The sequence below is a fragment of the Lissotriton vulgaris genome, chromosome 11 (genome assembly GCF_964263255.1).
Source record: "Lissotriton vulgaris chromosome 11, aLisVul1.2, whole genome shotgun sequence".
Lineage (NCBI taxonomy): Eukaryota > Metazoa > Chordata > Amphibia > Caudata > Salamandridae > Lissotriton > Lissotriton vulgaris.
The window spans coordinates 935,789,052-935,801,617 of record NC_141699.1 but is presented as its reverse complement, the minus strand read 5'-3'; the positions used below and the strand labels follow the sequence as shown (position 1 = coordinate 935,801,617).

The 12,566-nt window shown below is 42.9% G+C and overlaps 1 protein-coding gene across 2 annotated transcripts in view; it reads right to left on the bottom strand.

Moving 5' to 3' along the window:
• Positions 1–12,566, bottom strand: part of LOC147683705 (mast cell carboxypeptidase A-like) — a 193,770-nt gene that overhangs the window by 76,002 nt on the left and 105,202 nt on the right. For both annotated transcript variants that reach the window (XM_086944893.1, XM_086944894.1), the window contains exon 9: positions 4,251–4,453. In XM_086944893.1, coding sequence (XP_086801019.1) covers positions 4,251–4,453 — 203 coding nt within the window. The remainder of the gene's footprint in view (positions 1–4,250; positions 4,454–12,566) is intronic.

Genomic DNA, 12,566 nt, shown 5'->3' with positions numbered 1-12,566 from the left:
CGAAACAGAACCAATAGACAGGCCAGGAGAGCTAACAGCTTCTGCCCCTGTGGCTGGCATGGCTAGAGGAGAAGCAAGTGGGGCCAGGGCTGAGGCAGTAGCACCAGAAACAGAGACACTAGAGAGGGTGGCACTAGGGGCCGAAGACTGGGACATCAGAACTGCTGGGTACATCCGTTCAGGGGTATAAGGAGGTGGGGGTGAGAATCCAATAGCTCCTCAACAAAATCATCACCTTCCTCTCTAGTAACATAACATTTATCAGTCTGTAATCAAAACTTTCTCTCTGTGCATTGTAGGCCTTTCTCTATCTTTTCTTGTTCATAGGCTACTGCTTTCTGAGTTAGCGTTTGTATCTGTCTCTTCCGTGTCTTTTTCTCTGCTTTCACGCGCTGTTGCTTTGCTTTCTTCTGCCATACTCTTAGAGAATCAAACATTAACTGCCTGCTCTTTTTAGCGAACAATTTTTCCTGCAAGAAATTCAACTTTTGTTCATCAAACGAGCCAGTGAGTGGGTATTGTAACTCAGCATTGTTCCTCGTATATTTATTCCACAATGTGCTAAACATAATAGGGCCAATACCATGCTTGACGTACACGCCAAACTTTGGGGTATCCTCCAGTCTGGCATCTGTGGAACGACATCGACATCCAAAACACCCTAACTTATTTAAACAAGGCATCTTAATATAAGACACATGCGCTGTCCCCAATGAACAAGTATAACTCCAACAAAATGGCAACAAAAATAATGAAACGAAAAAAATAAACAAGAGAAAATTGTAAAAGAACCAAACCAAAACGTTCCAAAAACCTCTCCCTGCAGTCTGGAGACTGCACCAAGTTCAAGAAGACAGGCTCTAGCCTAGACCTTTTCAAGAGTAGACCAAATTACCAGTTGGCCTGGCAGATTGTTCGCAAACACTCTGTGTCTTTTGAAAGGGTCCACAACCCACCAAGTTCAAAGCAAGACAGCCCAAATACCGTACCAAGACAGAGCCCATCTGCTCATGCCGTTCAAGCAAGGATGCCTGAAAACTGCACCAAGACAGTCCGGAGATTGTACCAAGACACAGCCCGCAGGCTCTTGCCGTTCAAGAATGGCCATATTTTTCCAAGTATCAAATCACTCACCTGGTGCACACAGGTCGTGTCAAGTTATTTTCCACTGCCGACTCAACAAAACGGTCAACTCCAAAATTTCGCCCAGCCGGTGACAAATAGATGAGGATTCGCCTGATCAGACGGGCGGGGCAGCTGAGTGAACTAAGCTCGATCGTGTGGGGTACCCCGATCCGCCCGACTGACCGGACGCAACCCCGACCCTGCAACCCGTTTGCGGGTCAGTCGGGTCACCTTGCAGGGTTCCTGTTTGGGCACCAACTGCAGGAAGTGGCCCTTAGGGGCCACCGGGGTTACTTACAACCACCTGCTACATGTTCCTAAGTGATGAAGAGTCGGTCAGATAGTAGAGAAAACAAACATACTTTTATTAGCAATACTCTGCAGAAGAGTCCAATCTGATCTGCACCCTAAGATGTCTGCGGAGGGACTGACCCCCTAACAGTCTACAGCAGGTAATGATTCTTTCCAAGAGTATCCTACCATGCCCACAGTGAAAAGTTACTGGCCAGGGCCGAACATGAACAAAGAAGGGATGAGCTACCACCTGCCAGATGGGTATATGCTTTCTGCAACTCAAGTTTACCGTGCTGAGCCTGAGCATCTCCTAACGTGGAAGCAGAACTACACACTCGGATAGGTATGCGAGGGCAGAATGGCCTATTCATTAGTAAGTCGAAAAACAGCCTTGAACAGAAGAGAAAAAACAACGAAATACAGTGTACTGCTGAGGCAAGCAATACGAGTAATGAGGCCTAGTTCAGGCACAGTCTAAGCACTCTAAAGGGATTACGAAACACAAAATGGAGTCACACTTGCTAACTAAAGCTTTGCGCACTACAGGGATAACTCAGTGGGTTGCATAAGGTGAATACACTTGATGTACATTTAGACACACACTGCTAACCTAAAATAGCATGAAACGAGTGCATAGCAGAAATGGAGTTTTCAAACCTAACGCCTGGCCCAAATGAAATGCTCTACTTCATTAAAGGCAGACACGAATCTTCACTGTGTCAGTTTGCTGGGCACCTTCCAGTCTTAGGAGAAAGGATTCACAGGGGCAATCAAGCTTCACTGACAGAACCTTATTTCCCTTAAGCTCTGTAACTAGCGGAAAACCTGTGCCACTTGTCCCAGGGCAGCAGTTTAGTCAAAGGAGGGGGGCACCTTCTCTCAATGATCAAGCAGGAGTTCTTCATTGCAGCAGAAAATGAGTCTTTATCTTCTTCCAATTCACGCCTTGTAGAGAGTCATGCAGAGAGTTTTGAGGGTCAGCCAATCAGTAGCTACACTACTAGCCAATCCTACTAAAAATACCAGGCTTTCCACTATTGGTTTTGCAGCAAAGTGGTGAATAACCTTACATGAGTACTCGCTCTATACCATCAAAATTATCTCAAAATTCCTTGGACCAAATACTCATGATCATGACTGTATGCACAGCAGTGTAGTGGGTAACCATGGGCCCACACTTATCAAAGCCCTCCTGCAAAATATGGCTACACTCAGTCTTCGGGGCTTCCTTTCTGAATAGAAAATGTGTTACGAATTTTATGTAGTCACAAGTGGCCACTTGGCAGTCCCTGAGGGGATTCCTGTCTTACAACTTGGGGATTTTGTACACATTCCTTTGAAGTAACTGTTAGACAGGAAAGCCACCAAAGAATTACAGTGTGTGTAATTCCAGACATGTTTTTTCTTTTTATGATATAGCTGAGCCCAGGTATATTATATTTCAGATATATATAATAACTGATATTTGTGTAACAGACAACAGGAATTTTACTTCACCGCTCGTTTTCAGTTCATGTTACCTAAAATCTAAGAATCTGCTTTCCATATTTATGTTTGGCTGAAAGAAGAACTTTTAGTAGCTTGGAGGAAGGATGGACTTTCAGGGCCTGATTCACAAAGATTAGCGCAAACGTTTGTGTAAGTTTACTCTTTTTTAGGGTTCACAAAACTGCATTTTAATAGCAAGATTATAAGTGTGGAGACTCCGCAGTCAGTGCAGAGGACTCCGAATATAAAAAGATATCTATTTACATTTCAATAGGAAGTTTACAAGTGTGGGGGCTCTGCAGTCAGGGCAGATAATTCTGCACATAAAAAGATATATTGTATGTGCAGTGTTTTCTGTCCCTTCTTCTAACTTACGATTAAAATGCATTTTTTTTATACTGAAAAAGAACAAACTTACACAAAGATGTAAGTTTACCTTGTGAATCAGGACCTCAGTATATATTTTTAATAATTTACAATAAAGCACAGACTGTTGGTTCTTGGACATGGTCAGTACCTGCATGCTCCTACTCCAGTTGAAGGGATGGGGACAATCAAGAACATGCAGATGGTACAATCTAGTGCATCAACTTATTGGTCTGCTTTAGCAATCTTTACATTAAAATCCATTGAAAATGTTGCTTTTTTTCATTAAGAAATGCAAATTAATTTTACAAACATTACAGTTGTTACTACACATCTCCTTACATGCCATGATACAATTTGTACTTATCCTTCTTGACAAAATGTTCTGTTTTAGTAACCAGTTGCTGAATAGTTGGTTATAAAAGTTGGAATGCATTGCACTGTAATAAAATATTACTCAACATGGTAATTTGAGAAAATGTATTTTCTTGAGGCTCACTGTGGAAGCCAAACTATAGTGAGACTTTCAGAGCCATCATTCGACACAACCCCCCCCCCCCCCCAGACACAATGAGGAAACCTAGATAAGATGTACCGTCTGCCAATAGGATAGCAGCATAGGTGCCTTCTTTAACCTATCTGCTTGTTACTCTAACCACAAACCTCTTAATAAGGGGGTTGTTTAATAGCAGATTTTATACAAAATCAATAAAGCACCACCAACTTATCTGTATAAAAATAATATCAGCCATGCTAACAAACACAATTTCAACTTTACGAATATCAATAAATACAACAAATATGAGTCCTTGTACATAGCAGTCATGTATTAGATGAATATTATTTCATTGTATCACACACCAGGTCTTATGTTCAATTAAAAAAGATGACTGACCCACAGTATGTACATATCTACAATGTAAATACTATTATAAAAGAAGCATCAAATTAGGATATGACCTGTACAGAACACCTACCAGGTCTTCATGAGTTGGAGCCAGGTCATAGGTATAGCCATAGGGGTACAGCAGCATTTCAGAATAGGCATGGAAACTCAGATAGGCCTTGAGGGAGTGAATATTCTCTTGAATAAAATTTGCAACAACCTTTGTTTCCTTTTCAGACTCTGGTGCAGCTCCACAATAAATTTCTGAACAGGGATCTTTTGAAGAGTCTATAGCTGCAAGAAAGATTTGACTTTAATATTGTTTTTTGGCGTTACCAACCACAGTACCCATCAGTGTTCACAGGACAATTACAGCTTTGTTTATTACAATAGGACTTTTCTGTTCCCTTTCATTTAAGCACATAGAACAGGTAATCCAAATAGTGACCATAATCGAGTCTGAAATCTATTGCGAGGGATAACCATGTTTGGTATACAGTCATGCGACAGTGACAATTATAAATATTTTCAATTATCAAGGAGAGAGAGGGGACTAGGTAGCTAGACCATATCCCCAGGTTTTATATGTTAATCAAAAAGAGGACTAGCCTCTTTGTGAATAATACAGGACTCAGGACTGTATGAGGAAGGGGGAAACTGTTAGGCTTCTTTATGAAGCCCTCACCCACCAACCTAGTTGGTGGCATTCTTCATCATCGGGCCCACCCAGTGACACTGAATGTGTCCCGGGTGTGCTTCTGCGCCTGGATTACAGTGGAGCTGGTGTATTGCTGAGTGTGCAGTGTGAGTAACGCGAAAGTGAAATTTTAAAAGCTATAAAGTGGTCCCAGTTCCAGAGGGGATCATTTTAATGTCTGGGTCTCTGTTAGCGTTACAAACAGGGCAAGTGGATGCTGGTGGAGTTAGTATTAGGAACTCCTACATCCAAGGTGTGGTCTACATGTTTCAGCCGGGCCTTTTCTGTAAAACTGGCATTCCTCAGGACCGTTAGATACGTGAAAGTGCGATCTATACTTTAAGTGAGTATGTGATCAAAGACTGTGGAGCACGCACTAAAGTGCTGTACATGTGGGAGGGGGATTCCCTCTCCAAGCATTACTGGACACACAACATGTATGACGAGCAAACATACAACTGAGAGTCTTAGCATAGTTGCATGAATCACAAAAGAACATAATTTCTGATAGTATTGTGCAATATGAACGGTAAAAATGCGGCAAAATGGGAAACCATACTGGTGGTGCGGTTATGGTGAAATTACCAAAATATGTGCTGGTACGTGTGGTGGGCTAAGTAACGTAAGCACACACACAGGTTGAAAGTGGATACACTCAAGGGGTATCCTCACGCTAGCGTTTTGCTGCAAATGTCCCTATGGAGAAATCTGGCAGAGGTGTTGACCCTGAAATTAGAGGGGAAGTGCCTGTAGGCTGCTAGCGACCTGCAAGAGAAGAGTAGCTTACCCGGTCAATGTTGAGTTTGTGCAGTACTCACAACTCTGTTGGTTAAGACCTGCTGGAAACCTGTTGTTCCGTCACGGACTTCCGAAAGAAATGTTCCCGGATCCTGCCGGTGCTTAAGTATACTGCGAGAGGTTGGTTTCTGCAGGGTCAGAGTAGCGTCCCTGTGAGGGAGACATGGAAGAGAGACTATGCGTGGTGAGCGCTGGGCGCGTAGTCAAGGCAACCGAGCTCCGCTGAGTCACTGTGCTCCGGTGCACGCCCTGAAAGCTTCAGCGCATTACCGAGGGGATGACGCGGCAAGTTAAGTTGATGCAGATCGAAGATGCACAAGTTCATTGGCATTGTGCAACGGGGCTAGAGCGCCTGTGGTGCCTTCTTGTGCCGCAATGTCAGACTCAAAATTAAAATTAAAATTAAAAGGAGGGTACCAGAGTACCTGTAGTGCATTCTGGGACCAGAGTGTGGAGATTAAAAATGAGTGATGCGCAGTGATGCATTCTGGGGCCTGAATATAAACGTTTGTTAAAAATGAGGCTATTGCGCAGAGATCCCATAAAGAGTACACAGACTGAATGTAGGGGACCATGTTGGGACCTAACAGAGGGCGCGGAAGGGATCATTCTAATGTATATACTTCATACGATTGAGGTTTCAGGGAGCACCATGGGATGGAATCATTTAGGCCATGGTGCTGAGTGGATAAACAGTAAATTCACTGGTGTTCCTTTGTGAGGAGAGTCTTTTCATTGTCACGTTGATTGTGATGGAATTGCTCAGTGACTGTCCATTTCATTTTATTGGGGGTATGGTGGTGTTGTAAGAAGTGGTCAGTGAGTCTGCTGATGTTCTTTTTGCATCTGATGGTGCTCCGGTGTTCGACCACTCTGGTTCTGACCTTTTCGTGTTGTCATACCCATGTAGCGTACAATCAACGTGACAATGAAAAGACTCTCCTCACAAAGGAACAGCAGTGGATTTACTGTTTATCTACTCAGCACCATGGCCTAAATGATTCCATTCCATGGTACTCCATGAAATCTTAATCATATGAAGTATATACTGTAGAATGATCCCTTCTGCGCCTTCTGTTAGGTCCCAACTACATTCAGTCTGTGTACCCCTTATGAGATCCCTGCACATTAGCCTCATTTTTAACAAACGTTTATATTCAGGCCCCAAAATGCATCACTGCGCAACACTCTCATTTCCAATCGCTACACTCTGGTCCCAGAATGCACCATAGTCACTCTGGTACCCTCATTTTAATTTTGATTATGACATTGCGGCACGAGAATGCACCACAGGTGCTCTAGCCCTGTTTTACAATGAACTCGTGCACCTTCGATCTGCATCAGCTTAACTTCCTGCATCATCTCCTTGGTAATGCGCTGAAGCTTTCAGTGCGCGCACCGTAACACAGTGACTCAGCGAAGCTCGGTTGCCTTGACTACAAGCCCAGCGCTCACCACGCATAGTCTCTCTTCCATGTCTCCTTCACAGGGACTCTACTCTGACCCTGCAGAAACCAACCTCTTGCAGCATACTTAAGCACCTGCGTGATCCGGGAACATTTCCTTCCGAGGTCCGTGATGGAACAACAGGCTTACAGCAGGTCTTGGGCAACAGAGTTGTGAGTACTGCGCAAACTCAACATTGACTGGGTAAGCTATTCTTCTCTTGCAGGTCACTAACGGCCTACGGGCCCCTCCCCTCTCATTTCAGTGTCAACACCTCTGCAGGATTTCTCCATAGGGGCATTTGCAGCAAAAAGCTAGTGTGAGGATACCCCTTGAGTGTATCCACTTTCAACCTGTGTGTGTGCTTACGTTACTTAGAGTATCAAAAGAAGGAGTACGCAGTTCCCCCTAATAGAAACCTAATTAGACAGTTGAAAACGAGAGTGAGTGAAGGCACACAGGAGGGGGATCCTCCTTTTCGGAACTAGAGTCCTCACACACCCAGCAAGCTAGGTGTCATGCTTCATTATATGGGCTCGCCCCTTGTCGGGTTTGCGGTGCAATACACGACGGGCACCCATAAAGGGGCTCTTTGGCGGGGATCTTTTGTTCCTGCTGTGGGCGTGAGGGCCCTAGGGCAGAGGTCTTCAAACTTTCTGATGCTGAGACCCCCCTGTCAAAATCTTTTAGGCGTAAGGACCCCCTCCTGACGGAAATTTCTAGAACTTGAGCCTCCTCATTATTGCTAACTATCGACAACCATAAAGGCCTCCAATTCCCCCAGCAAATCATTTTTACATTGGGGAAATAAATTAAACTGTGTTTAGCAAACCAAAGGTCAGTGGTTGGGGCGTGGTCAAAGGTGTGACTAAAAACAAAGGGCCTCATTTATGAGACACTGGCGTAGTGCGGCGCCGCAAGTCTTCTTGCAGCGCTGCCCAAGGCCAATGTGAAGGGCAGGAATGCAACTTATTTATGAAATTTCCCCCTATGTTGGCACACAAATTGCTGCCTAGCGCCAACATAGGCCGGATGGTTTTTGTGGAAGAAGGAGAACCTTCCTGCACAATCCTGAGAGGGGTTTTCCTCTTTCCATGTGTGTTGTGGAATGCAGCACACATGGAAAGAGGAAAAATCGAGGAGAAATTAAAACATTTCCCCTCGTCACGCCTGCTGTAGGGAGGCGTAAGGTTTGTCACTGCCCCAGGTTTACATGGTTTAGTAAATCTGGGGCAGCGTCAAAATCCATGGGCGTTGTGTGGGAACACCCAAAGCAATGCCTATGGAATGCCTACTTGACATAGAGTAAGGCAACGCAGCGACTTGCGCTGTTTTGTCTTACTCCATATCTATGAGGCCATGCAAAGCCATGCAGGGTGACTTTGCCTCGCCCCATAGATATGATTTAGATGCTTGTGCCGCCGAAGCTAAAAAAATAATGATTCTTCAGTGGCGCAAGCCTCTCATAAATCAGCCCTAATATATTTTGTTCATTTTTAGGTCTTTCACCATCAGGTACCTACATACAAAATAATGGGTAGCTTAAATGAAAAATACATTTAAAAAGTTGTTACTCAATGGTAAATGCATTCACTATACAGTACATGATATAACTTCTATCACTTAATGCACTGCATAGGTCAGTGTGTAACCAGAGAGCCACAGAATTAAAATTGGTTGGTGCAGTGGAAAATAGTGACTTGTGTATTTTTAGTGCTTTGAGATCACAGCCTGTGACAGAGAGCACTGTGAATTTATAAGTCATTATTTTATACTTGCTTGCTTAAATGTAGATTTGTGTTATATCAGACAGTAAGTAATGCTTTTTTTTGCATAACTGTCCCTTCAGTACCTTTTCAGAGGTACTAAGCGCTGTGTAAATACAGTTTTCGTTAAAAGCACTCACTTCACAGCCCAGTTGCTAACCACCACACAACAAAAACACATTTGCAAGCAGGAACCGTGGCATGAAGGCTTAGTTTAAGGATTGTTTTACCTGTCTGTTGGGCCTCTTACTTTTACAGCACTTGACACTCAATTCATGTCAGCTGAAGCATTTTAACAGCGCGGTTGTGTTTGTCCAAAAGGAAGAGCACATTTTGCATTCCAGGCAGAAGTTAGGCCTGGAAATGCGCGACCCCCTTCCCAGGACTCCAGGCCCCTCTGGGGGTCGCGCCCCACAGATTGAAGACCTCTGCCCTAGGGGATGATAGTGAAGGGTGTAGATGTGTGTAGTTGATTTTTAAAAGAGGTTGGGTAGTCCACAAGGAAATTTTAATAAAGTGGTAACCCACCTCACTAAAAACAAGGAGGAGTGGTTGCTTTTCAGGCTTAAAGGTCCGTGAAAGCAAAAACCTACTCTAAATAATGATGGTTGACATGTTTCTTGCTATTGTGTTCAAAGCGATACTGAGCATTTCTTCAGGACCAAGTGAAACTATCTACACTACTAGGTGTTCATACCCTAATATTATATAATGTGTGTCGGGTTCCGCCTTGTTGAAACCTGGAGAGGATGACATAAACATAGGATACCGGTGTCATCCAATATGTAATCACTTTATGAGCAACAATTGTCGATAAGGAAAGGATGTACCTCTCCAACGTAAGTTAATCAAAGTTTTAAAATAGTTTAAAAGTTCCTGATGACTGGTATCAGGATCACAGATGGGGAGACGTGCCAGATCAATTAACACATGGGGGGTGCTGTAAATGTAACTCACCCGCATCACAAGAAGCGTGTGCTTCTACGGATTCCCCCGGCGTAAAGACACCCTAGTATATCAGGGTGATTGCTCTAGCCACCATGAGAGTATTAGCACTCAAACTCCTCACAATTTTCACTGCTTAACCAATACCCCCTCTGTGGCTTTCCCGTCTACTTTCCACCCCCATGCAGGACATCTACAGAGAGGTGTCTTGCACCGCCGACCCAACGAGGGGCAAGCCCATATGATGAAGCATGACACCTAGCTTGCTGGGTGTGTGAGGACTCTAGTTCCGAAAAGGAGGACCCCCCCTCCTGTGTACCTTCACTCACTTTCGTTTTTAACTGTCTAATTAGGTTTTTATCCAGGCGAACTGCGTACTCCTTCTTTTTATACTCTGCTACAAGGGAACGTACACTGGACCCCATTAACAAAGCCCTCCTTGTCCCTCTTGTTGTTTGTAAGGCTTACGTTACATAGCCCACCACAAGTACCAGCGCATATTTCGGTAATTTCACCATAACCGCACCACCAGTACGGTTACACCTTTTGCCGCATTTTTACTGCTCATATTGCACAATACTACCGGCATTTATGTTCTTTTGTGATTCATGCAACTATGTCAAGACTCTCCCCTGTATGTTTGTTCGTCATACATGTTGTATATCCAGTAATGCTTGGAGAGGAAATCCCCCTCCAGCATGTATAACACCTTAGTGCGTGCTCCACAGTCTTTGATCACATACTCACTTAAAGTATAGATCGCACTTTCAAATATCTAACGTTCCTGAGAAAAGCCAGTTTTACAGAAAAGGCCTGGCTGAAACATGTGGACCGCACCTTTGATCTAGGAGTTCCTAATGCTGACTCCAACAGCATCCACTTGCCTTGTTTTTAACGCTAACAGAGGCCCAGACATTAAAATGATCTCCTCGGGAACTGGGACCACTGTATAGCTTTTAAGATTTCACTTTCATGTCACTCACACTGCACACTCAGCAATACACCAGCACCGCTGTAATGCAGGCGCAGAAGCACACCCAGGACACATTCGGTGTCACTGGGTGGGCCGATGATGAAGCATGCCACTAGCTAGGTTGGTGGGTGAGGCTTCATAAAGAAACCTAACAGTTCCCCCTTCCTCATACAGTCCTGAGTACTGTATTATTCACAAATAGGCTAGTCCTCTTTATGATTAACAATCATAAGTATTTTTCCATTACTGGTATTTATATTATAATTGCCACACGCATTCTTACAATTCTTGGATTGTGATAGCTGTATCCCCTCTATTCTGACCCTGTTAATTGCGATACGTGTGGTAACTTCTGTCACTGCACATGTTGGCTTTTTTAGTTTTGTGATAAATATTAGCAGGTGAAATTTGCAGATGTTTATCAAAACCTGTGTATTTTGTGCGGTAAGCATTAAAGTCCAATTGTTATTATCCAAAAACTCATAATTGGATATAATTGGTTGCAACTAAAAAGGTCCGACTCAGAGTAATCAGATTCTATCAGGTGCAAAAATATCACATCAACGGCCACGCCACTCGCAATGATGGCCTCTATTGTTAAAATATTCAGCTTGAATATCATATGTTTCAAAGTATTTGAGAGGCTCCAGACTTAAACATAGGGAGGAGTTGTAACTTGGTTCGTAGATGCATGCATGACCATGTGGAATGTGCTAAACATTGAGTAGGTATTCACATACTTTTGCAAGACACGCTCAAATAAGTGGGGATAGAGATCTGAGAGAGGACACCTTCAGGGTGATGAGAAGCTGAAATAATGCTGGAGTGTCTATAGATTTAGTTGCATGGATTTGTTGCTGTGATAGATTTTTGTATGTGTGGAAGTGCTGGCAAACAGTCAAAGACTGTAGAACTGAAGGAGTACTAAAAGAGGGAGAGGGCAGTGTAAGCATGGTGTTCTAAGCAATAAATTGAAAATGGTTGGGTTTTGGCAAAGTGGTCAACCCCAAAAAAAGAAAGTAACATGATAGGAAAGGTGGGGTTGCTGTTTCAAAGATGCAGAGGTTATCCATGTTTATTAGCATATTAGAATAAAAGTACTGTTATCTGGGGATGGATGTAATCAATACCTTTAAATAAAGGAAATCCTTCATGAGTTACAGCTATGAAATCTCATAAATGAAACATTTCTTTTTTTATTATTTGGAAATATTGTTATCTAGCCTTACCCATAAAAGGTTCATAGTGGATCTATGAAACATCAATTCATCACATTTTATTTAGAAACATTAAAACAATTGTTGATTCTGCAACCTAAAAACAATGTTAACAAAGAATCCACATATGGTCCTTGCAGTTTATTATAAAGCACAACACAATCACATTTCTTAAAAAGTGTATCCTAAAGGACAGATGAAGCGTTATTAAAAACAAAAAAATTTAAAACTTGCTCTCATATTTCATATATAGTAGATTGTTCAACTTCTATCCTTTAGTGGGTTTGCTTCACATTGTTTCGACCACTCGTTGTTTATAGACCCACTATGAACAATCAAACAAGGACCTTTGCTGAAAACGACACTTTTTAAGTTGAAAAATTAATGTGGGCCTGATTCAAAGAGGTAAACTTAAACTTCTGTGTAAGTCTCTGATTGTCTGCTATTCACAAAGGCATGTTATGAGTGCAGAGTCTTCACACATAAAAACAGATCTAGCAGGAATCCTTCATTGCAGCAGAAAAGGAGTCTTTATCTTCTTCAGATCCTTCCAGATTCTCTCCTT